Source organism: Mesoplodon densirostris, chromosome 2 (genome assembly GCF_025265405.1).
Source record: "Mesoplodon densirostris isolate mMesDen1 chromosome 2, mMesDen1 primary haplotype, whole genome shotgun sequence".
Classification (NCBI taxonomy): domain Eukaryota; kingdom Metazoa; phylum Chordata; class Mammalia; order Artiodactyla; family Ziphiidae; genus Mesoplodon; species Mesoplodon densirostris.
The window spans coordinates 112,824,149-112,851,496 of NC_082662.1; the positions used below are offsets into that span (position 1 = coordinate 112,824,149).

At 40.5% G+C, this 27,348-nt stretch overlaps 1 protein-coding gene across 1 annotated transcript; it reads left to right on the top strand.

The window, feature by feature from the left end:
• Positions 1–18,136: 18,136 nt before the first annotated feature.
• Positions 18,137–18,385, top strand: SPRR4 (small proline rich protein 4). The gene has a single exon (XM_060087788.1). The coding sequence runs from the start codon at positions 18,137–18,139 to the stop codon at positions 18,383–18,385; it is 249 nt and encodes an 82-aa protein (XP_059943771.1).
• Positions 18,386–27,348: the final 8,963 nt, after the last annotated feature.

Sequence of the window (27,348 nt, forward strand, 5' to 3'; positions counted from 1 at the left end):
AGAGAGAGGAAGGTGGGATGGCTGGGGAGAGAGGACATTAGAAACCTTTCAGGGAGGGGCCAGAGGATGAAGGGAATTTTCACCAATGTCAGCGACCTTGGACTTTATCCCGAGGCCTGTTGGGGATCACTGAAGGGTTTGGGTCTGGAGTGGCTTGGTTACTATGGATACAAGGTATTGTCTTGCCCCTTCCCTTCTCATCCAGCTCAGGAGGGATGGCTGTGGCAGGGTGGCATATTTGTATGTCAGTCAGATGAGTATATGCAGAGCCAATCACAGCACAGCACTGTGAGCCTTCGTTCAACCTGGGGGTTTCAGTCATCACCAGGCACTGGCTGAGGCTGGGTCTGGCAGCCCTTGCTTGCTGCCTCTGCCGTCACTTTTCCAAGGAAGGTCTCTGTGGTCAGAGAGTTGGGCGTCAACCAGACAACTGGCCAAGCTTGTGGTATTTGCTAATTTGGCTGTTTGATTTGATTCCCTATCTCAGCCGCCAACACAGAAGCCCCTTTCTCTGACCCGAGAGACAATCTGAGCCCCACATCCCCACCACCAGGTCCCAAACCCCAGGGAACAATCAGCTCCCCAGTGGGCAAATGTCCTCTTGTCCCAAGTGTCGTCTTATAGTCAGAGAGCCACTGTCCCACCATGGCTGCCTCTGACTGTCCTTCCCTTGAAGTTACAACCACTGAGCTCAGTTGACCAGGAATGGAAATCACAGAGAATTCCTAAGAGAAAGAAAGAAACCTAAGAAATGGTTGTCCAGTTCATAGGATACACTCCTTAGGGGCTCCTATATAGAGCATCCTCTTTAGTTTGTACCATTAGCCCCATGTTCCCCAGAAAACCTCTTTTGCTATACTACACCAAGATCTGCTTTTGAAAATTAGCCATCAGCTAGCTGGCCAACCAGTCAGTCAGTCAGTAAATCAGTTGGTCAACCACTCAACCAGTCAGCTAGTCAGTTGTTCAGTGAACTAGCCAGTCAGTCAGCTAGTTTGTCAGCTCATTTCTTGTTTATACATTTACTTACTCACTCCCTCCATTTTTCATTCGCTCACTGAGTGACTCACTGGGTCACTCATTCAACAGCATCCTTTACTAATTAGGCCACCCACCCACCAACTAGCTAGTCTATCCAAGAACAAATTTTTACTAGCTGTAAGCTCTGTCCTGAACATCTTTCCTGCCTTTAGGAAGCTCAGTTTGTTTGGGTGTAAAGAAGCACTCCCTCACCCCCACCACACACACACACACACACACACACACACACACACACACATCCAGGCACCTGGGCCTCTTACAGTTTATGGATAATTTCAGCATCCGTCTTCAAGTTTGAGGGAATATAAAGACAATGAATGTGGTTCAGATAAACAGGGAGAGCTACTTAGAGAGGACAAGCATCAGCCTGAACTTGGAAAGATGGATTAGTCCAGAAAGCACCTTGGCACTTCATTGGTTCTGATGGTAAAGCCAAATTGTCTAACCTTGTGTTTGTCATTCACTTCAACTCATTCATTTAAAAAGCAATAACCCATTCATTTATGCATTCATTTGTTTATATTTATGGAGTGGACATAATATGTGTGTGGCTAGTATGGAGGGTAGATAATAAACACATGGATATATGATGAGGGTGAAACTGCTCCTACCAAAAAGGAACTTATATTTGATGCTAAAATAATAACATATATTTTATAATTTATATGTATATCAAGTAAAAATATTAGATAAAAAGTGCTCAAAATAGTTATAAATAAAAAGCTTTGGGGGTTGAACAAAAGAGGAAAACACTTCTTTGGTGAGAGTATAAGGACAAAGGTCATGGAGAAAGTATTGTTACCAACCTGAGTGGAAACCAAACCCAACTGGCCACTCATCACTCAAAAGTCAATGTTTGAGTGACAGGGGTTGGTAGAAAAAGAAAGATGTTTTTTCAGGTAGCCGGCAACCCGGGAAGATGGTGGAGTAACGTGCTAAAAACTATATATCAGCAGAAACAAGAATAACTACAATCCCTCAGCCTGCAGAAGAAAACCCACAAACACAGAAAGATATAAAAAAAGAAAAGGCATAAGACTATGTCCCAGATGAAGGAACAAGATAAACCCCCAGAAAAACAACTAAATGAAGTAGAGATATGAAACCTTCCAGAAAAAGAATTCAGAATAATGATAGTGAAGATGATCCAGGACCGCGGAAAAAGAATGGAGGCAAAGAACCAGAAGATGCAAGAAATGTTTAACAAAGATCTAGAAGAATTAAAGAACAAACAAACAGAGATGAACAATACAATAACTGAAATGAAAACTAAACTAGAAGGAATCAATAGCAGAATAACTGAGGCAGAAAAAGGGATAGGTGACCTGGAAGACAAAACGGTGGAAATCACTGCTGCAGAACACAATAAAGAAAAAAGAATAAAAAGAAATGAAGACAGCCTAAGAGATCTCTGAGACAATATTAAATCCACCACCATTTCCATTATAGGGGTCTCAGAAGGAGGAGAGAGAGAGAAAGGACCCCAGAAAGTATTTGAAGAGATTATAGTCAAAAACTTCCCTAACATGGGAAAGGAAATAGCCACCCAAGTCCAGGAAGAACAGAGAGTCCCAGGCAGGATAAACCCAAGGAGAAACATGCTGAGACACATAGTAATCAAATTGACAAAAATTAAAGACAGAAAAATTATTGAAAACAACAAAGGAACAATGACAAATGACATACAATGGAATTTCCATAAGGATAACAGCTGATTTCTCAGCAGAAACTCTGCAAGACAGAAGGGAGTGGCATGATATATATAAAGTGATGAAAGGGAAGAAACTATGACCAAGAATACTCTATGCAGCAAGGATCTCATTCAGATTTGATGGAGAAATCAAAACATTTACAGACAAGAACAAGCTAAGAGAGTACAGCAGCACCAAACCAGCTCTACAACAAATGCTAAAGGAACTTCTCTAAGTGGGAAACACAAGAGAAGAAAAGGACCTACAAAAATAAACCCCAAAGAGTTAAGAAAATGGTAATAGGAACATACATATTGATAATTACCTTAAATGTGAATGGATTAAATGCTCGAACCCAAGATACAAAGCAAAGATACAAAAACAAGATACAAAAACAATACCCATATATACGCTGCCTACAAGAGCCCTACTTCAGACCTAGGGACACATACAGACTGAAAGTGAGGGAATGGAAAAAGATATTCCATGCAAATGGAAATCAAAAGAAAGCTGGAGTAGCAATACTCATATCTGATAAAATAGACTTTAAAATAAAGAATGTTACAAGACACAGGAAGGACACTACATAATGATCAAGGGATCAATCCAAGAAGAAGATATAACAATCATAAATATATATGCACCCAACTTTGGAGCACCTCAATTCATAAGGCAAATGTTAATGGCTATAGAAGAGGAAATCAACAGTAAGACAAAAATAGTGGGGGAATTTTAAACCTCACTTACACCAATGGGCAGATCATCCAGAGAGAAAATTAATAAGGAAACACAAGCTTTAAATGACACAATAGACCAGATAGATTTATTTGATATTTATAGGACAATTCATCTAAAAAATGATTACACTTTCTTCTCAAGTGCACACAGAACATTCTCCAGGACAGATCATATCTTGGGTCACAGATGAAGCCTTAGGAAATTTAAGAAAATTGAAATCATAGAAAAAATATTTTCTGACTAGACCACTATGAGATTATAAACAAATTACTGGAAAAAACACCTTAAAAAACACAAATACATGGAGGTTAAACAATACACTACTAAATGACCAAGACATCACTGCAGAAATCAAAGAGGAAATAAAAAAATACCCAGAGACAAATGACAATGAAAATACTATGATCCAAAACCTATAGGATGCAGCAAAAGCAGTTCTAAGAAGGAAGGTTATAGCAATACAATTCTACCTCAACAAACAAGAAAAATCTCAAATAAACAATCTAACCTTATGCCTAAAGGAGCTAGAGAAAAAAGAACAAACAAAACCCAAAGTTAGCAGAAGGACAGAAATCATAAATATCAGAACAGAAATAAATGAAATAGAAACAAAGAAAAACAATAGGAAAGACAAATAAAACTAATACCTGGTTCTTTGAAAAGATAAACAAAATTAATAAACCTTTAGCTAGACTCATCAAGAAAAAGAGCAAGAGGACTCAAATCAATAAAATTAGAAATGAAAAATCATAAATTACAACAGACACCACAGAAATACAAAGCATCCTGAGACTACTACAAGCAACTCTATGCCAATAAAATGGACATGGAAGAAATGGACAAATTGTTAGAAAGGTATAACCTTCCAAGACTGAACCAGGAAAAAATAGAAAATATGAACAGACCAATCACAAGTAATGAAAATGAAACTGATTAAAAATCTTCCAACAAACAAAAGTCCTGGACTAGATTGTTTCACAGGTGAATTCTATCAAACATTTAGAAAAGAGCTAATACCCTTCCTTCTGAAACTCTTCTAAAAAATTGCAGAGGAATGAACACTCCCAAATTCATTCTACAAGGCCACCATCACCCTGATACAAAAACCAGAAAAAGATACAACAAAAAAAGAAAATTACAGGCCAATATCACTGATAAATATAGATGCAAAAATTCTCAACAAAATACTAGCAAACATAATTCAAGAACATATTAAAAGATCATACAATGGCCCTGGAGCCCGAGGGGAGGGTGGCCTCACTGAGGCTGCTGGCTCTGGAGGGGCCCCACCAGTGGAATCTGTGACAGTCCTTGGGATCACGGACCAGAGTGAGTACAACTTGTAGGAGATTCAAGACGGTGGAAGAGTAAGATGCCGAGACCACCTTCCTCCCCACAAACACATCAGGAATACATCTACATGTGGAACAGCTCCTACAGAACACCTACTGAACATTGGCAAAAGACATCAGACCTCCCAAAAGCCAAGAAACTCCCCCACATACTTGGGTAAGGCAAAAGAAAAAAGAAAAAAACAGAGACAAAAGAATAAGGACGGGACCTGCACCACTGGGAGGGAGCTGTGAAGGAGGAAAAGTTTCCACACAGTAGAAGCCCCTTACCAGGTGGAGACTGCAAGTGGTGGAAGGGAAGCTTCAGAGCCATGGAGGAGAAGGCAGCAACAGAGGTGCGGCAGGCAAAGCAAAGATATTCCCACACAGAGGAACGGTGCTGACCAGCACACACGAGCCCAACAGGCTTGTCTGCTGACTGCTGGGACGGGTGGGGGCTGGGAGCTGAGGCTCTGGCTTTGGATGTCAGATCCCAGCGAGAGGACTGGGGTTGGCAGCATGAACACAGCCTGAAGGGGCCTAGTGCACCACAGCTAGCAGGGAGGGAGTCTGGGAAAGTCTTGACTTGCCAAAGAGACAAGAGACATTTTCTTGCCTCTTTCTTTCCTGGTGTGTGAGGAGAGGTGATTAAGAGTGCCACTTAAAGGAGCTCCAGAGAAGGTAGTGAGCCGTGGCTATCAGCACGGACCCCAGAGATGGGCATGAGATGCTAAGGCAGCTGCTGCCACCACCAAGAAGCCTGTGTGCAAACACAGGTCACTATCCACACCTCTATTCCTGGGAGCCTGTGGAACCCACCACTGCCAGGGTCCCGTGTTCCAGGGAAAACTTTTCCGAGAGAACGCATGGCATGCTTCAGGCTGGTGCAAGGTCACGCTGGCCTCTGCTGCCACAATGTCGCCCTGCATCTGTACCCCTCCCTCCCCCCCGGCCTGAATGAGCCACAGCCCCCGAATCAGCTGCTCCTTTAACTCTGCCCTGTCTGAAAGAAGAACAGACGCCCTCAGGTGGCCTACACACAGAGGTGTGTCCAAATCCAAAGCTGAACACCAGGAGCTGTGTGAACAAAGAAGAGAAAGGGGAATTTCTCCCAGCAGCCTCAGGAGCAGCAGATTAAATTTCCACAATCAACTTGATGTACCCTGCATCTGTAATATACCTGAATAGACAACGAATCATACCAAATTGATGAGGTGGACTTTGGGAGCAAAGATATATATGTTTTTTCCCCTTTTTCTCTTTTTGTGAATGTATATGTGTATGCTTCTGTGTGTGATTTTTTTCTGTATAGCTTTGCTTTTACCATTTGCCCTTGGGTTCTCTTGGTCTCTGTTTTTTTTAGTTTTTTTCTTAATAATTTTTTTTTTATTTTAATAATTTTTTATTTTCTTCTTTTCCTTTATTTTATTTTCCTCTATTTTATCTTCTTTCTTCCTTCCTTCCTTCCTTCCTTTCTTTCTTTCTTCCTTTCTTCCTTTCTTTCTTTCTTTTCTTCCTTTCTTTCTTTCTTTTCTTCCTTTCATTCTGAGCTGTGTGGAGGACAGGCACTTGGTGCCAGCTAGGCATCAGGGCTGTGCCAGTGAGGTGGGAGAGCCAAGATCAGGACACTAGTCCACAAGAGACCTCCCAGCTCCATGTAATATCAAATGGCAAAAATTTTCCAGAGATCTCCTTCTCAACATCAAGACCCAGATCCATTCAATGACCAGCAAGGTACAGTGCAGGATACCGTATGCCAAACAACTAGCAAGACAGGAACACAAACCCATCCATTAGCACAGAGGCAGCTTAAATCATAATAAGGCCACAGACACCCCAAAACACACCACCAGACATGGTCCTGCCCACCAGAAAGACAAGATCCAGCCTCATCCACCAGAACAAAGGAACTAGTCCCTTCCACCAGGAAGCCTACACAGCCCACTGAACCAATCTTAGCCACTGGGAACAGACACCAAAAACAACGGGAACTACAAACCTGCAGCCTGTGAAAAGGAGACCCCAAACACAGTAACTTAAGCAAAATGAGAAGACAGAAACACACACAGCAGATGAAGGAGCAAGGCAAAAACCAGACAGACTGAACAAATGGAGAGGAAATAGGAAGTCTACCAGAAAATGAATTCAGAATAATGATAGTAAAGATGATCAAAAATCTTGGAAATAGAATGGAGAAAATAGAGGAAACGTTTAACAAGGACTTAGAAGAACTAAAGAGCAAACAAAGAGAAATGAACAACACAATAAATGAAATTAAAAATTGTCTAGAAGGGATCAAGAGCAAATAACAGAGGCAGAAAAACGGATAAGTGACCTGGAAGATAAAATAGTGGAAATAACTACTGTAGAGCAGAATAAAGAAAAAAGAATGAAAAGAACTGAGGACAGTCTCAGAGACTTCAGAGACCTCTGGAACAACATTAAACATACCAACAGTCCCAGAAGAAGAAGAGAAAAAGAAAGGGACTCAGAAAATATTTGAAGACATATTTGAAAACTTACTTAATATGGGAAAGGAAATAGTTAATCAAGTCCAGGAAGCACAGAGAGTCCCATACAGGATAAATCCAAGGAGAAACATGCCAAGACACACATAATCAAACTATCAAAAATTAAATACAAAGAAAAAATATTAAAAGCAACAGGGGAAAAACAATTAACACACAAGGGAATCCCTATAAGATTAACAGCTGATCTTTCAGCAGAAACTCTGCAAGCCAGAAGGGATTGGCAGGACATATTTAAAGTGATGAAAGAGAAAAGCCTACAATCAAGATTACTCTATCCAGCAAGGATCTCATTCAGATTTGATGGAGAATTTAAAAGCTTTACAGACAAACAAAAGCTAAGAGAATACAGCACCACCAAACCAGCTTTACAACAAATGCTAAAGGAACTTCTCTAGGCAGGAAACAAAAGAGAAGTAAAAGACCTACAATAATAAACCCAAAACAATTGAGAAAATGGTAATAGGAACATACATATCAATAATTACCTTAAATGTAATTGGATTAAATGCTCCAACCAAAAGACATAGACTGGCCTAATGGATACAAAGAGAAGACCCGTATATATGCTGTCTACAAGAGACCCACTTCAGACCTAAGGACACATACAGACTGAAAGTGAGGGGATGGAAAAAGATATTACATGCAAATGAAACTCAAAAGAAAGCTGGAGTCACAATTCTCATATCAGAAAAATATAGACTTTCAAACAAAGACTATTACAAGGGACAAAGAAGGACAGTACATAATGATCAAGGGATCAATACAAGAAGAAGATATAACAATTGTAAATATATATGCTTCCAACATAGGAGCACAAAAATACATAAGGCAAATGCTAACAGCCATGAAAGGGGAAAACGACAGTAACACAATCATAGTAGGGGACTTTAACACCCCACTTTCACCAATGGACAGATCATCCAAAATGAAATAAATAAGGAAACACAAGCTTTAAATGATATATTAAACAAGATGGACTTAATTGATATTTATAGGGCATTTCATCTAAAAAAAACAGAATACATATTCTTCTCAAGTGCTCATGGGACATTCTCCAGGATAGATCATATCTTGGGTCAGAAATTAAGCCTTGGTAAATTTAAGAAAATTGAAACTTATCAAGTATCTTTTCCAACCATAATGCTATCAGACTAGATATCAATTACAGGAAAAAATCTGTAAGAAATACAAACACATGAAGGTTAAACAACACACTACTTATTAACCAAGAGATCACTGAAGAAATCAAAGAGGAAATCAAAAAGTACCTAGAAACAAATGACAATGAAAACACAGTGACACAAAACCTATGGGATTCAGCTAAAGCAGGTCTAAGAGGGAAGTTTATAGCTATACAAGTCTACCTTAAGAAACAAGAAAGAACTCAAATAAACAACCTAACCTTATACCAAAAGGAACTAGAGAAAGAAGAATAAAAACCCCCAAAGTTAGCAGTAGGAATGAAATCATAAAGATCAGATCAGAAATAAATGAAAAAGAAATGAAGGAAATGATAGCAAAGATCAATAAAACTAAAAGCTGGTTCTTTGAGAAGATAAACTAAATTAATAAAACATTAGCCAGACTCATCAAGAAAAAATGGGAGAAGACTCAAATCAATAGGATTAGAAATGAAAAAGGAGAAAAACAACTGACACTGCAGAAATACAAATGATCATGAGAGATTACTACAAGCAAATATATGCCAATAAATTGGACAAGCTGGATGAAATGGAAAAATTCTTAGAAATGCACAACTTCCGAGACTGAACCAGGAAGAAATAGAAAATATGAACAGAGCAATCACAAGCACTGAAATTGAAACTGTGATTAAAAATCTTATAGCAAACAAAACCCCAGGACCAGATGGCTTCACAGGCGAATTCTATCAAACATTTAGAAAAGAGCTAACACCTATCTTTCTCAAACTTTCCCAAAATATAACAGAGGGAGGAACACTCCCAAACTCATTCTACGAGGCCACCATCACTCTGATACCAAAACCAGACAAAGATATCTCAAAAAAAGAAAACTACAGGCCAATATCACTGATGAACATAGATGCAAAAATCCTCAACAAAATACTAGCAAACAGAATCCAAGAGCACATTAAAAGGATCATACACCATGATCAAGTGGGGTTTATCCCAGGAATGCAAGGATTCATCAATATATGCAAATCAATCAAGATGATACACCATATTAAGAAATAGAAAGAGAACAAACATATGATCACCTGAATCGATGCAGAGAAAGCTTTCGACAAAATTCAACACCATTTATGATAAACACCCTGCAGAAAGTAGGCATAGAGGGAACTTTCCTCAACATAAGAAAGGCCATATATGACAAATCCACAGCCAACATCCTCCTCAATGATGAGAAACTGAAAGCATTTCCACTAAGATCAGGAACAAGACAAGGTTCCCCTCACTCACTACTATTATTCAACATAGTTTTGAAACTTTTGGCCACAGCAATCAGAGAAGAAAAAGAAATAAAAGTAATCCAAATCAGAAAAGAACTAGAACTGTCACTCTTTGGAGATGACATGATACTGTACATGGAGAATCCTAAAGATGCTATCATAAAACTAGAGAGCTAATCAATGAATTTGGTAAAGTAGCAGGATACAAAACTAATGCACAGAAATCTCTTGCATTCCTCTACACTAATGATGAAGAATCAGCAAGTGAAATTAGGAAAACACTCCCATTTTCCATTTACCTAGGAATAAACCTACCTAAGGAGACAAAAGACCTGTATGCAGAAAATTATAAGACACTGATGAAAGAAATTAAAGATGATACAAATAGATGGAGAGATATACCATGTTATTGGATTGGAAGAATCAATATTGTGAAAATGACTCTACTACCCAAAGCAATCTACAGATTCAATGCAATCCCTTTCAAACCTCCACTGGCATTTTTCACAGAAGCAGAACAAACATATTCACAATTTGTATAGAAACACAAAAGACCCCGAATAGCCAAAGCAATCTTGAGAAAGAAAAATGGAGCTGGAGGAATCAGGCTCCCTGACTTCAGACTATACTACAAAGCTACAGTAATCAAGACAGTGTGGTACTGGCACAAAAACAGAAATATAGTTCAATGAAAGCAGAATAGAAATCCCAGAGATAAACCCATGCACATATGGTCACCTTATCTTTGATAAAGGAGGCAAGAATATACAGTGGAGAAAGGACAGCCTCTTCAATAAGTGTTGCTAGGAAAACTGGACAGCTACATGTAAAAAAATGAAATTAGAACACTCCCTAACAATGTACAGAAAAATAAACTCAAAATGGATTAAAGACCTAAATATAAGGTCAGACACCATCAAACTCTTAGAGGAGAACATAGGCAGAACACTCTATGACATAAATCACAACAAGATCCTTTTTGACCCATCTCTTAGAGACATGGAAATAAAAACAAGAATAAAGAAATGGGACCTAATGAAGCTTAAAAGCTTTTGAACAGCAATGGAAACCATAAACAAGATGAAAAGACAGCCCTCAGAATGCGAGAAAATATTTTCAGATGAAGAAACTGACAAAGGATTAATCTCCAAAACACACAAGTAACTCATTCAGCTCAATATAAAAAATAAACAAACAAACAATGCAATCCAAAAATGGGCAGAAGACCTAAATAGACATTTCTCCAAAGAAGATATACCGATTGCCAACAAACACATGAAAGAATGCTCAACATCATTAATCATTAGAGAAATGCAAAATGAAACTATAATTAGATATCATCTCCCACCCGTCAGAATGGCCATCATCAAAAAATCTACAAACAATAAATGCTGGATAGGGTGTGGAGAAAAGGGAACCCTTTTGCACTGTTGTTGGGAATATAAATTAATACAGCCACCATAGAGAACAGCATGCAGGTTCCTTAAAAACTAAAAATAGAATTACCATATGACCCAGCAATCCCACTACTGGGCATATACTGAGAGAAAACTGTAATTCAAAAAGACACATGCACCCCAATATTCACTGCAGCACAATTTACATTAGCCAGGTCATGGAAGCAACCTAAATGCCCATTGACAGACAAATGGATAAAGAAGATGTGATACATATACACAATGGACTATTACTCAGCCATAAAAAGGAACAAAATTGGGTCATTTGTAGGGATGTGGATGGACCTAGAGACTGTCATACAGAGTGAAGTAAGTCAGAAAGAGAAAAACAAATATCGTGTATTAACGCATATGTGTGGAATCTAGAAAAATGGTGCAGATGAACTGGTTTGCAAGGCAGAAATAGAGACACAGATGTAGAGAACAAACGTATGGACACCAAGGGGGGAAAGTGTGTTTTGGGGGTGGTGGAATGAACTGGGAGATTGGGATTGATATATATACACTAGTATGTATATACTAGATAACTAATAAGAACCTGCTGTATAAAAAATAAATTAAAAAAATAAATAAAAATAAAGGAAAGCTTCAAGGATGTGCAGGTGAGAGCTACATGCAGAACAGCACAGTCAGCTCTGACAATCATCTTGAAACAGTGTCATCTTGATTGTTTTAAGCACAGTTAATCTTCAATTCCAGGGTCAATTTGTTCCCATTTTCTTGAGGCCAGTTCCTGGAATTGTGCAAATCATAGATTCAGTGCTGCTCAAGATGGAGCAGCTTATGTCATGGCTACAATCTGGTCATCATGCAGTTAGCTTTTTCCCTCTAGCGGTGGTTATGGTACCTGCAAAACAACACAGGAATGTGTCTCAGATACTGTTATCTATGTACTTCAGGGAGAAACTAAAGATTCTGTGACTGCTATATGACTGATTTACTGTGTAAATTGTAACCAGTTCTTCTGGCCCAACTGCTATTTCTTCACTACATGTCTACATCTTTTCAATCATTAATTCTTGAGTCAGGCTTTTGTGACTCAGGAGAGGCCCCTAGAAGACTAAAGCCTTTTTCTGCAAACAAGAAACTGGGAACATGGAACGGCTTTTGTACCAGGGAGGGCCCAGCAAGGTCCTGCTCAATTTCAGCAACATTTTAAATTGTTCTTAGAGATTACCTTGAATTTCACTGGGACGTTTGAGAGTGTAGTGCCATCACAGATCAAACGGTTTGAGGCAAGAAAGCATGAGGCGAGTTTTGGAAACAGCAATCCCCTTAACAGCTGTGTTAAGAAAGGTGGGAGCTCAGATGGGAATTCTAGGTGGTGTCAGCTTGTGCAGGATTTTTAAACAGTTCATATCTTCTCTCCTTCTTCAAGTGCTCCAATTATTCTTAGTCATAAATCCTAGCATACCACTCCCTGCTTTAGGCTAAGCCAGGGATGTGACTGCCTGCACATGTGGCCACTTCTGCCTCTCATAGCAGATATCTCTAATCAATATCCACACTCTTTCAAGTCGAGCCAAAACTCAGCCTCAGTGCTCTCAATTAACTATTGATTTCGAAGGGATGAAATGCGATTGCTTTCCCAGACCTAATCGCATGTTTACAGGATCTTAGCCCTTAATGGGACCTTAGAGGAAATTTTAGCCAATCGCCTCATATTGGAGAACAAAAAAGTTGAGACTCAGACAAGATAAGGGATGTGCCCAACATCTCACAGGCAGTGAGGGGCAAGTATCAGTAGAGCTATCTCTTTACTCCCTTGGTTCCTTCCCTATGTCTCTAAGGACACTGTGTCACATCCAAGGAGAAGGTGACTAGTACTTTTGTACCACTTGACTCCCAAGAGGCAGACATTGGCACTCTTCCCAGAGATGGATGCTTTGCCAATGCACCCCCTCCCCTTCCACAACCAGTCTTCAACTTCCACAGGTGAGTCCATTGGTGTTCCATTAGAACTAGCCTCTCACCAGGTCCAGGACTTTATTTCCCCCTTTACATAACTCCTAGGACAGTGGATGGTCTTCTAGAAACATATCATAGGGGGACAAGGGGTGGAGGGAGGAGATAAACTAATCACACTTTTCTCGAGACTCATCCTCTCACTCTTCTCTCTTCATGGGACTGCTTTTAATACTATGATACAGAACATCTCACATTAGGATCTGAGCATCTTATTTGAAAACCGATAAATTAAAGGGGGAAATGATTCATGTTGCAAATGGATTTCCCACATTAGAAAAAAAGGCCACAAGTTCTCTTTAAGTAGCATCTTCTAAAGTGTTTGTTGACAGATTGTTAATTAATTAGCGGTGGTAAACTCGAAACTGAAATGTTCTAAGCCATGACTGCTTGTTAAGTATCAAGCAGAAATTAAGATAAAACAAATATCACTTGATTATGATTTTTAAAATAGGGTGCAATTTGCTCGGTTTTAAGTTTTTATTTTACTGGATTAGCAGCTAAAATACGGGAATGCTGGCAGCCCCAAACCTCCTCTGTCCTCTATACAAGGACAGTCCTCCCCTCTTAAAAGCCTCTCATGAGTAACCCAGAGCTCCTCTTTTTGATTTACTTTGTTTCATTCTTGGAAATAACGTGATAAATATGTTCAATGTGTCTCCAGATGGAGCCATCAACAACCCTTCTTTTCCCCCAAAGCCTAGAGACAAAAGCGCCCTCATGAAAATGTGTCTAGATGGAGAGTTAGATGATTAGCATTGTCTCTGACATGATCCCCTCCCAGTGTCATGTCTCTGCTGCCCGATCACCCCATTGTTTGTCTGCAGGGCGGGGCTGGGGTTTCTCAAGCTTTGACTCACCTTCAGAAATGAGTCTTGCCTGTGCCCTCCTCTCCCTGATGGAGTCACAGGCTCACACCTGCTCTCAGGTGTCTGCTCCATAGAGAGGCAAGATGCAGAGCCTGGCTTCCTGATTTCAATACAGTGTGGTCCTTTGAAATGAGAGAACAGATGCAGGAGTCATGATCGACCAGACGACAGTCCCGTGGCCAGGCTGGGGAGGTGCGGGTGGGAGCAGGCACTACAGAGTCGTCATTCCACATAGGTTTTCAGGGCCCACCTCACCTGGAGAAGTTGTTGACATGGGGGTGATCTGAGGGGTGCCAGGAAATCTCCCCTCCTTTGAAAGAACAATCTCCCAGCCATTTGGGGTGCCTGGCAACAAGCCATTACAGATTTCAGAGACTTGGGTGGGCCATCCTTTCTGGATTCCAGATCCAGATACCATCAGAGCCACACTTTTCTCATCTATAACATTAATAATACAGTTAGCTTTCTTCATAGAGAATTGTAAAACTGTATACAGAGGTGCTTTATAAGGTTTAATGACTAATAAAAATGCACCTGTGCCTGGCAGTGTAAGGGAGAGGGATGAGTTAGGGTCTCAGAGGAAGAAGGGTGGACAGGCTTGGTGGGAAAGAGAGCCTGGTGTGTGCCAGGGAGGAAAAGTATAGGGGAATGGTACAAGAGATGGAGACCACCAGAACCAGCTTCTTAATTTTGTCATTAATGTAGCCCCTGGTAGAAAGCAGCCCAGTGACGCAGGCATTTCAGCTGACTGAAAATTGCTATGAAGTCAGAAGATCTGTGATCCAACTCTGGCTTTGACATTAACCCTGTGTGACCTTGGGTCAAGCATGTCCTCATTCCAAGTCTCAGTTTCTCCCTCTATAAAATGAGGCTATTGTGGCCAAGAGGGAAGTTGAGTGCCAGAGTTTTGAAAAGTTTAACGTGTTAGATGCATATGAGCTTGAATGACTCTTGGAGATTTATGACCTAGAGGACACTGCCACCTCAACTCCAGCCATGTTCTCTATAAAGGCCACACCTGGAGTACCCTCTGAGATGATAACTGTGTTATAAGACAAGGTTGATCACTAGATAGAGTTCTCCAAACTAAGCAGGAGTTGTTGATGGACAAAGTAAGAGGCCAATGAGCAGACTGGGAAAAATAAAAAGTAACGTGTATTCCAGAGAAGCTGTGTGGGTGACAGACAGGTGGCACAATCCACCCCATCGTGAGCAGCACACATACACTGATGCCTTCTATGTGTCAGGCGCGGGAGAACACCTTGATCTGTGCCCACGCCAAATCCATCCTGTCCCATGCTTCCCTTTCGGAGAATTTGCATCAGGATGAGCATAGTGTAGTGGGAACACAGGAGAGGGGCATAGGTGGAGAAGGTGTTTGTCTTGAAGATGGAATGCAGGACCAGGAATCTGGAACACAGAATGTTACATTCTTAAAGTTGCTAGGCTTGGGAAGAGGTGGAGGAGGAGGCCCGGCCTGCACAAGAAATTAAGGAAAGGATTACCTTTTAAGTGAGGCTAACCCTGAAAAATGATCATTGTTCAGTCTATAGATGACAGGAGGCTCAGAAAAGATCATTAGTCATGGTCCCCACCCAGTGACAGTCACTTGTCCATGGTGGGGACGCTGTCCAATTTACTGTGATGCAGTGGAAAAGAGCCCTGGGCCAGGCCCCTCACCAGCTCCACCACTGCTAGCTACATGTTGTTGAGCAAGTCAGTGAACTTCTTTGGATCTAAATTTTTAGATGATAAAATCAGATTTGCACGACCTGACAGAATTGCCATGATGCTTAAATAAGACAAGAGGTATGGAAAACGGTCTGAAGGTTCTTTTAGGTATTTCTATCACTTCTCAGGCAGTCTTACGCTTTGCTCTGATAATGATAGAAATCAGTGTGTCAATGGCCTCTAATCAGCTGGATCCTGAGGCTTGGAACAGTGGTCCAAAAATGAACCAGCCTCGCAGAATACCGTGTTTCCCTCCCCCAGGGGCTAGGAAGTCAAGTGGAGGGAGGACCAGGGCTCCTTCCTCCCACCTGAATAAGTCCTTGAGTAAAGCTGGCAGATTTAGCAAATCAGAATACAGCCTGCCCAGTTACATTTGAATTTCAGATAAACAATAAGAAATTTTTTAGTATGTCTCCTGCAGTATTTGGGACATACTTATACTGAAAATTCTGTTTATCTGAAATTAAAATTTAGCTAGTTGCCCTATATTTTATCTGGAAACTCTACCACAGAGAACAAATTCTATCCCACCCTCTTTCACCACCATTAATATCCTATTTTTGTTGGAAGTGCTCCCAGCCCATATTCCTTCCCCCTTTTCCTCTTCCTTCCTCCATGTTTCTTATAACTCTCAGTCTACAAACAGAGCTTCAGATATGTTATATTTTTAAAAGACTTTGAGTCCTTGAGTTTGAGCAGACACCTAGGTGGATGAAGTCAGCTCAGGTAGTCAGGGACCCGGATTGCTGGAATATCTGGTGGGCTGGAATATCTGGTGGGTGGCTTTCATCAAAACAGGCCAGGAAAGCAAGTCATAGAGGAAGTGCAGGTAGGAGAAATGGGTGATGAATTCCCTGGAAAGTGATAATGAGGGCCACGTCAAGTGCCTGGGACAGGTTGGGGCCCCTTGAAATGTTCCCAGGAGTAGCTGCTATGGGCCTGTGTTCAGCTGCCTCTCCTAGGGTCTGGCTTACACCTCTGGTAAGTGGTAATGGATTTGTCCTCCTGGGATCTGCTGGGCCCTTTCCTCCTCCTTGAACTGTCTTGAGTCACTAGGCCAAGCTCCTCTCCTATTCTTGGGTAACCAGAGAAGTAACGTAAGCCTCATGACAATTAAGGAAATGTCACACTAATTGTTACTTAGGAAATTCAATCTCCATTCCACACCAATGTTGGGTCTGACTAATTTCCTGATTCTGGGTTTGATTCCCTGGCAAGAGGATTTTTCTCATTAAGGGGAGATATTCAGACCTGCAGCATTTTGTAGCCTCCTCCAAAACTTTCTCATGCCCTTTCTGTGTTTTCAATCCTACTAGCAAGCTCTCTCAAACTTTGCTTTTAGATTTACAGAAACTGGTATATTGAATATTGTATTTTATGCTATGCAGCTCTCATGCCTCTCTATCATGATTGCCACCTGGAAACTACACTTCCCATTTATAGGCATGAGCTTAGAAGATCAGGAATATGCCTACAAAGAAAACCAGGGATGCATGTCAGAGCTGGGAAGGCCTCAGAGACCTTCCAGATCAGTATCCTCCAAACAAAGGCATGGAGGTCCAGAAGAGGCAGATTTCCCAGAAATGAGCCTGGCCAGTGAGTGGCAGGGTTGGATCTAGAACCCACACCTGTGTCTTCTTGGCCAATGCTCTTTCCTCTTGGTGAAACATCCTCCTATAATCCCTTACCTCCAGTGATCTCTTTGGTCTTCAATTCCCCCATTTTCCATGGAGGGCTAGAACCACTATCCCCCAACTACATTAAATGACTTGCCTTTGCATCCTATAGTAAGTCAGGGATAGAGCCAGGATTAGAATTCAGGCCTCTAAGTTTCCAGAACAGGTTTACTCCAGCCCCATCACTTACACATCATGATTCTTCCCTCTAAGACAGAATTTGCTCCTGCCCTCTTCCTCATGCCTTTCCATCCTTACCCACGATCATTGGCTGAACTTCCCAAGGTAGACAGTTGGCATTGCCAACCCATCGGCGAAGATCTCATGTCTTGATCTAGTAAAATATCTGGGCCATGTTTTAATCCTCAGCTTGGCACCACAACTTATTTCCTGTTAAGTCTAAGAAATAAATTATGTACTCAATTGGGTCAGGAGTCTACAGGAAGATGAAGGAAGGTAGGAAATCAGGGCAGCAGAGACAAAAGAAGAAAGAGAGGAAGATTGCAATGGGTGTGTGTGAGTCAATCCATTAGTCAACTTGAAGCTATTAATCACTTACCATACCCTTGGCTGGTGGAGAAAACACTCTTCAGGAGTCAGAAGGGAGAAGAGATGAAGGGAGCTGGTCTCATTGTGGCCTTGCCTGGGTTTCTTCCAGGCTCACCAGTTCCTGAAGCAATGTCTTCCCGGCAGCAGCAGCAGCAGCAGCAGCAACAGCAGCAGTGCCTACCTCAGACGGCCCAGCAGCAGCAGGTGAAGCAGCTCTGTCAGCCACCCCCTGTCAAATGTCAGGAGACATGTGTACCCCAAACCAAGGATTCATATGCTCCTCAGGCCAAGAAGCAATGCCCACCAAAGGGCACACCCATACCAGCCCAGCAGAAGTGTCCCTCAGCCCAGCAAGCCCCCAAGAGTAAACAGAAGTAAGGATGGACCAAATTACACCTGCCTGCCATCCAGGCTACCAGATGCAGCTTTATTTTCCTCCTGCTTCTGCTCCCTCCAAGCCCAGCTCCAGGATTTGCTCTCCTCTCCCACGTCCTCCTACCCAGGGTCCAATGAAGCATTGTCAGGATTTCTTCCCACTGAGCCCCTTATCCCACACACCCCCTTGCTCCCAGTCTTCTTCTCTACCCCACTCTTTTGGTATCCTAGGTGAACATGAGTGAGACCTCAGCCTCTCCAGCCTCCAGTTTGGCCACAGCTATGGCCCCATCCATGTCCCAAAGCAAGAAAATAATCTGGGCTTCTTCTGGTCTTCCACCTTGACTCATGGGGACACCAGAGGCTAAAGCACAGGTTCTGACTCATTCCCTACCCCAACTCCCCATCCTGAGCTTCCCTCCTATTTCTTCCTCTAATAAATATGTGCTTTATGTCATTGTCTGTGCCCTGGCCCCAGTCTGCAATACATTCATTGGTTCAGAGGGGATATTTGGGGGAAGTGAGTATGTGAGTACACACATGCTCATCAGTGCATCCTGAGGGGCATAGTTGCTCTCTAGTAAATAATGACGAAGGATGTCAGATCCTGACACATCTCGGGTAAAGGAGGGGGAGAGAAAGCCCAGGGACTAATTGGCAAGAGTTTTGGAGACTCTTGCCAGCTAATTGTATTTAAGGAAAGACAAATGGTGGAAAATTTTGCTCCTACAATTAGAGACCCCCAGCCTACTTGATGAATGTGGTTTTTGCCTGTTGGAAGTTGTCATTCTGAAAAAGCAGACAAGACATACATAAATGACATGAGTACTACAAAGCCCTTCTATGAACATGTGCAAATGAATTTTTCATGCATTTATTTATTTATTGTCCTTTCATTTATTAATTAACTCACATTAATTCACTCACTCACTCACCCACCTAATATTTAGCAGGTTCTAGCATGAGAATAGTTTTCCATTCTGCCTATAAATTGGCTAGATATAGTATATGCTCAATAAATGATTGGTCTTATTATCATTATTTATGTCTGGGGAATATTGCTCCAAAACATTAGCCTAAGGACACTCCTCTGCTTAGAGAGTGTCCACATGGAAGTCTCTTTACTGGCTCAGGAATCCATGCTAATTGTAAATTGTCTCTTTCCCAGCCTGGCGAGCACTCTGAACCAGGAAAGAAGAGATGTGGGCTCTAGTTTCAGCTTTGCCACTAAATAGATCTATCATATTGAGCAGGTCCCTTCACCTCAGTCCTTTGTCTGTAAAATGAAAAGTTAGGCTGTATGCCTTTTTCCTGCCCTAAAATTAGATGGATCCATGAATTGGGGGGGGGGGCGGGCTTTTGCATTTTTTTTTGTGAGTCCTGTTCCCTACCCCACCCTCTCTTCTCCCGTGAGATCTACTGATCCCCTAATATGTAAGATCCATGTGTTCCAGGCAAAGCCCAGAAAATGAGAGAATGAATAAATGAAAGGTCAGACTTCATGAACAACTTCAGACTATATAACCAGAAAATCTGAAAAGAAGACACAACTGTGCATTTTTGGTGATTTTGAAAAATAAAGATTTATTTTGAATGTGCAGGCGAGGGAGGAAGGCAGAAAGCTATAGTTTTTAGTACTTTGGAACTCCAAAGATTATAATTTGGCCCTCCCAAAAGCTTCTTGGATGTGGGAAGCATGGACCTCTAATCCACTGAAGGAAATCAGAATATGTAACCTTAAATATGCCTCTTTGACATAAAAATTATTTTTAGCTGAAGGCAATTAAGAAACAGCAAACACAGAAAGATTCCCCCCTTTTGGCCTCCAAGCAGGAGAAAAATTCTTTTACTAGAGACAGAATCTCATGAGAACAGAGATGGCACCAGAAGAATCTGCAAACCAACCGTCCTCCATTAGTTCCCACACATTTATTTACCTTCCCACAGTTTACTGCCCTTGGAAGCCTAAAATTGCTTTCTTTGGTCCTGTCATTTCTCTACAAATGTATTATTTTTTTGTTGAAGATGTTATATAAGCCCATGGCTTTTAGTTACTCTTTGTTTTAGAGTGACGTGCGCTGCATGCATTAATAAACTGATTTTCTCTTGTTAATCTTTTTTTTTTTTTTTAAAAGAGTCCTAGCTAAAAACTTAAAATGGGGAGAGGTAAAGTTTTGCTTCCCCTACATCATAAAAACATCTCCGTGCCATGAGTATGACGGTGTCCAGGCAGGTGACACAGGACTATCCCGTGGCTCCAGGCCACTGGTTCCAGGAGCAGCCCAGCCAAGCCAGCCTGAGCCTGTCCTTTGATGATTCCCTGAGGGGAGGTGTGGGTTCAGGGTATGTGGAAGTACTTAGCCTTCCTTGGACAGTTCTTAATTTCTTCCCAAGGCTCCCAATATCCTCAGGCCAAACACTCACATCTATGGACATCTAGTTGCATCAACATCAACACGTGCCCAGGTAAATTAGCGCCCACCTGTACCTCCTTCCACCTGGAGGAGTTATGGGACTGGGGCTTCTTGTCTGTATTCAAGTTCTAGGAGTTGAGATATTCTGTTGGAGCAGTGATTTTCAGACCTGCTTGTCTCTGAGGATTTAAAAAAATCAACTGTTTAAATAAATCTCAAGTGAAGTCCAGATTGGGATATTTTTTAAAGATACAGATAATGTCAATTGCAATCAAGGTAGAAAAGACATTGGGTTTAGAATCTAGTGTTTCCCACCTTATCTAATCAAAAATTTCCTGATGACACTTTAGAAATACAGATACCCAGGCCTCCCCTAGCTACTTCTATTACATTAGGAGGAAGAGGTTATTGCTGTATTTCTAACAAGCATCCCAAGTGATTCTTATGCTTATGTCAGTTGGGGGAACACTCCTCACTGGATATTGAGTCTCAGAAGCTCACAGAAGGCTGCCCATTTCTCTGTCAGACTTTGTATCAGCTGGGACTTCATGCTTGACATGTGGTTGTCATTCAGCAAATATGTGTTAAATAAATGGCTGACTACTTCACAAACCAAGAAAATTCTGGAATGTTCTGAGTCACTGGAGATGAGTTTCTAATAAGAGATGTACTTCAGACCCTCAAGAGAAGCAATGCCCTTGATATCCAGAATCCATCTACTATGCTCTGCTCACTACAGTAGCTGCTTTACATACATAATCTCACTTAAAAATGCTTTGGAAGCAAATCTTGTCATTCCTAACTTATAGGTAAGATAAACAGATTCATTAAGACCTCAGAGTCACAATGCTGGACTTGCATCTTGGCTCTGACACCTATTTGCCACATAAACTTGGGCAGGTGACATACTCTGTACTTCAGCTTTCACATCTGTAGAATGAGTTTCATGACCTGCTCCTCACGGTGATACTGTGGGGATTAGTGTCAAGTTCCTAGAACATAGTCTAACACTTTCTAGGCGCTAATCAAATAGGAGCTATTATTATTAAGAAACTTTCCCAATCTCACACACACATCTAGTAAGAAGCAGAGCTAGAATTTGAACACAGGACTTTATGTTGCCAAACCTGTGACCTATAGAGACCACTCTGCACTCTAGAGGTGCTTGCTTTATGGGGTGGATCAGTGATGAGGCAGGCACAGCTGAACAAACAAGAGGGAACAAACAGCTACAAACAGCAATCACCTCCAACGGGGTTTTGGATTCTCTGTCCAAAGATGTTTAGTCACGTGGTTATCACTCTTCACTTTCAACAACCCAAGGGGCAATGAGTGATCAGTGGGGGAGCATTTATCTAGGGCATAAGTCTGAACCATCCTAGATTCCATTTCAAAACTCAATACCCTCAGTACAAAACAATATATCTATATGCATCTTTGATCATCCATACCCAGAGGAACTCTATCTCAAAAAGACAACAAATAGGCAATTGCTCAGTTCAGCTGGGTTAGAATGTCAGAACCCAGCCAGGACTCCTTCTCTTCCTTCTCCTTCTTCTAAGAGTAGCTCTCCAGCACATAGAACATCCTGCTAGTATTGAGAAGCAATATGGCAAAGTTGTTAAGGGACTGTATCCTGGCACATCTTACCTTTATGACCTCTTGGGAGAGTTACTTAACAATTTCCTGCCTCAGTTTTCTTTCCTAGGGCATGCCAAGGTCATTGCATGATCACCAGCAAATTTAACACGCCCCCATACACACTCCAACTCATATAAATCATGGACTGTGCGGTCATTGCCACTGTCCAATAACTCGAGATATATATAATCTGACTAACATGTACATCTAAAAGTGTACTGGAAAAAATGAGGGGAGATAAAGGAATCACAAAGCCCAAGCATGCGGCCCCACTCAAGAAGGGCACTCTGCTCTTCAGAACACACACACACACACACACACACACACACACACACACACACTTAGAGAAGAAAAAGGGAAAACACACAGACAATAGGAAAAAGATTCATCAGGTTTGAAGTGAAAGAAAAGAATGAGACAAATTAGCAAGAATGATTATGTACAATATTTTTTAGCCCATTCACACTAATAATATTTTTAAAATTAATTAATTAATTAATTATATTTATTTTGGCTGTGTTTGGTCTTCGTTGCTGCACATGGGCTTTCTCTAGTTGCAGAGAGCAGGGGATGCTCTTCGTTGCAGTGTGCAGGCTTCTCATTGCAGTGGCTTCTCTTGTTGTGGAGCATGGGCTCTAAGCATGTGGGCTTCAGTAGTTGTGGCTCATGGGCTCTAGAGCTCAGGTTCAGTAGTTGTGGCACAAGGGCTTAGTTGCTCCGTGGCATGTGGGATTTTCCCAGACCAGGGCTAGAACCATATGCCCTGCATTGGCAGGCTGATTCTTAACCACTGTGCCACCAGGGAAGCCCAACCTAATAGCATTTGAAGCATCATTTCATTTAATCGTTACAACAATATTGTGAAGTACAATTTAAAGTTCTCAAGGTAACTTGCTCAAGGTCATCCAACTAACAAGAGCAAAGCAAGGCTTTGAAACAATTGGGACAGACAATAAGCCTAGGTCCTTTCTTTTCTACCTGCCTCAAGCAAGAGAAGCCAGATTTAAATTTTTATCCATCCTTTCAGGGACTGGGAAGAGAAAAGAGGGAGGGTGAGGGACTCTATACCTAGGAAGATAAGTTTCTGTCTGATTCTGCTGCTAAAGAAGCTGTGAAATATTATTTACAATAGCCAAGACATGTAAGCAACCTAATGTCCATAGACAGAGCAGTGGATAAAGAAGATGTGGTGCATATATACAATGGAATATTACTCAGCCATTGAAAAATGAAATAATGCCATTTGCAGCAACATGGATGAACCTAGAGCTTGTCAACCTGAGTGAAGTTAAGTCAGAGAGAAAGACAAATACCATATGTTATCACTTATATGTGAAATCTAAAAAAATGGTACAAATGAACTTATTTACAAAACAGAAATAGAGTAACAAATGTAGAAAACAAACTTACAGCTACTGGGGAGAAAGTGTGGGAGGGATGAATTGGGAGATTAGGATTGACATATGCACACTACTATATATAAAATAGATAACTAATAAGGACATACTGTAAAGCACAGGGAACTCACTCAATACTCTGTAAAGATGTATATAGGAATAGAATATAAAAAAGAATGGATATATGTATATGTATAACTGATTCACTTTGCTCTAACACCTGAAACTAACACATTTTATTTTTTATTTTATTTTTTAACATCTTTTTTGGAGTATAATTGCTTTACTATGGTGTGTTAGTTTCTGCTTTATAACAAAGTAAATCAGTTATACATATACATATGTTCCCATATCTCTTCCCTCTTGTGTCTCCCTCCCTCCCACCCTCCCTATCAAACCCCTCTAGGTGGTCACAAGCACCGAGTTGTCCTCCTTGTGCAATAAGGCTGCTTCCCACTAGCTATCTGTTTTATGTTTGGTAGTGTATATATGTCCATACCATTCTCTCACTTTATCACAGCTTACCCTTCCCCCTCCCCATATCCTCAAGTCCATTCTCTAGTAGGTTGGTGTCTTTATTTCCGACTTGCCCCTAGGTTCTTCATAATCTTTTTTTTTTCTTTTTCTTAGGTTTCATATATATGTGTTAGCATCCGGAATTTTTTTTCTCTTTCTGACTTACTTCACTCTGTATGATGGACTCTAGGTCCATCCACCTTACTACAAATAACTCAATTTTGTTTCTTTTTATGGCTGAGTAATATTCCATTGTATATATGTGCCATATCTTCTTTATCCATTCATCTGTTGATAGACACTTAGGTTGCTTCCATGTCCTGGCTATTGTAAATAGAGCTGCAATCAATATTGTGGTACATGACTCTTTATGAATTATGGTTTTCTTAGGGTATATGCCCAGGAGTGGGATTGCTGGGTCGTATGGTAGTTCTATTTGTAGTTTTTAAAGAACCTTCATACTGTTCTCCACAGTGGCTATATCAATTTACATTCCCACCAACAGTGCAAGAGGGTTCACTTTTCTCCACACCCTATCCAGCATTTATTGTTTCTAGATTTTTTGATGATGGCCATTCTGACGAGTGTGAGATGACATCTCATTGTAGTTTTGATTAGGATTTCTCTAATGATTAATGATGTTGAGCATTCTTTCATATGTTTGTTGCCAATCTGTATATCTTCTTTAGACAAATGGCTATTTAGGTCTTCTGCCCATTTTTGGATTGGGTTGTTTGTTTTTTTCGTATTGAGCTGCATGACCTGCTTGTAAATTTTGGAGATTAATCCTTTGTCAGTTGCTTCATTTGAAAATATTTTCTCCCATTCTGAGGGTTGTTTTTGGTCTTGATTATGGTTTCTATTGCTGTGCAAAAGCTTTCAAGTTTCATTACGACCCATTTGTTTATTTTTGTTTTTTTTTCCATTTCTCTAGGAAGGTCAAAAAGGACCTTGCTGTGATTTATGTCATAGGGTTTTCTGCCTATGTTTTCCTCTAAGAGTTTGATGGTGTCTGGCCTTACATTTAGGTCTTTATTCAATTTTGAGTTTATTTTTGTGTATGGTGTTAGGGAGTATTCTAATTTCATACTTTTACATGTATATGTCCAGTTTCACAAGACCACTTACTGAAGACGTTGTCTTTTCTCCACTGTATATTCTTGCCTCCTTTATCAAAGATAAGGTGACCATATGTGCGTGGATTTATCTCTGGGCTTTCTATCCTGCTCCATTGATCCATATTTCTGTTTTTGTGCCAGTACCATACTGTCTTCATTACTGTAGCTTTGTAGTATAGTGTGAAGTCAGGGAGCCTGATTCCTCCAGCTCCATTTTTCGTTCTCAAGATTGCTTTGGCTATTCAGGGTCTTTTGTGTTTCCATTCAAATTGTGAATTTTTTTGTCCTAGTTCTGTGAAAAATGCCAGTGGTAGTTTGATAGGGATTGCATTGAATCTGTAGATTGCTTTGGGTAGTAGAGTCATTTTCACAAGGTAGATTCTTCCAATCCAAGAACATGGTACATCTCTCCATCTATTTTTATCATCTTTAATTTCTTTCATCAGTGTCTTATAATTTTCTGCATAAAGGTCTTTTGTCTCCTTAGGTAGGTTTATTCCTAGATATTTTATTCCTTTTGTTGCAATGGAAAATGGGAGTGTTTTTTTAATTTAACTTTCAGACTTTTCATCATTAGTGTAGAGGACTGCAAGAGATTTCTCTGCATTAATTTTGTATCCTGCTACTTTACCACATTCATTGATTAGCTCTAGTAGTTATCTGGCAGCATCTTTAGGATACTCTATGTATAGTACCATGTCATCTGCAAACAGTGACAGCTTTACCTCTTTTTTCCTGATTTGGATTCCTTTTATTTCTTTTTCTTCTCTAATTGCTGTGGCTAACACTTCCAAAACTAAGCTGAATAAGAGTGTTGAGAGTGGGCAACCTTGTCTTGGTCCTGATCTTAGTGGAAATGATTTGAGTTTCTCACCATTGAGGCCAATGTTTGCTGTGGGTTTGTCATATATGGCCATGAGTATATTGAGGAAAGGGCTATGCCTACTCTTTGCATGGTTTTTATCATCAATAGGTGTTGAATTTTGTCGAAAGCTTTCTCTGCATTGATTGAGATGATCATATGGTTTTTCTCCTTCAATTTGTCCATATGGTGTATCACATTGATTGATTTGCGTATATTGAAGAATCCTTGCATTCTTGCAATAAACCCCACTTGATCATGGTGTATGATCCTTTTAATGTGTTTTTGATTCTGTTTGCTAGTATTTTGTTGAGGATTTTTGCATCTATGTTAATCAGTGATATTGGCCTGTAGTTTTCTTTCTTTGTGACATCTTTGTCTGGGTTTGGTATCAGGGTGATGGTAGCTTCGTAGAATGAGTTTGGGAGTGTTCCTCCCTCTGCTATATTTTGGAAGAGTTTGAGAAGGAAATGTGTTAGCTCTTATCTAAATGTTTGATAGAATTTGCCTGTGAAGCCATCTGGTCCTGGGCTTTTGTTTGTTGGAAGATTTTTTAATCACAGTTTCAATTTCAGTGCTTGTGATTGTTCTGTTCATATTTTCTATTTCTTCCTGGTTCAATCTCAGAAGCTGTGCATTTCTAAGAATATGTCCATTTCTTCCAGGTTGTCCTTTTTATTGGCATATAGTTGCTTGTAATAATCTCTCATGATCTTTTGTATTTCTGCAGTGTCAGTTGTTACTTCTCCTCTTTCATTTCTAATTCTATTGATTTGAGTCTTCTCCCTTTTTTTCTTGATGAGTCTGGCTAATGGTTTATCAATTTTGTTTATCTTCTCAAAGAACCAGCTTTTAGTTTTATTGATCTTTGCTATCGTTTCCTTCATTTCTTTTTCATTTATTCCTGATCTGATCTTTATTATTTCTTTCCTTCTGTGAACGTGGGGTTCTTTTGTTCTTCTTTCTCTAATTGCTTTTGGTGTAAGGTTAGGTTGTTTATTTGAGATGTTTCCTGTTT

Coding starts and splice junctions, on each gene's coding strand:
- SPRR4 (XM_060087788.1), top strand. CDS start 18,137: ATGTCTTCCCGGCAGCAGCAGCAGCAGCAGCAGCAACAGCAGCAGTGC.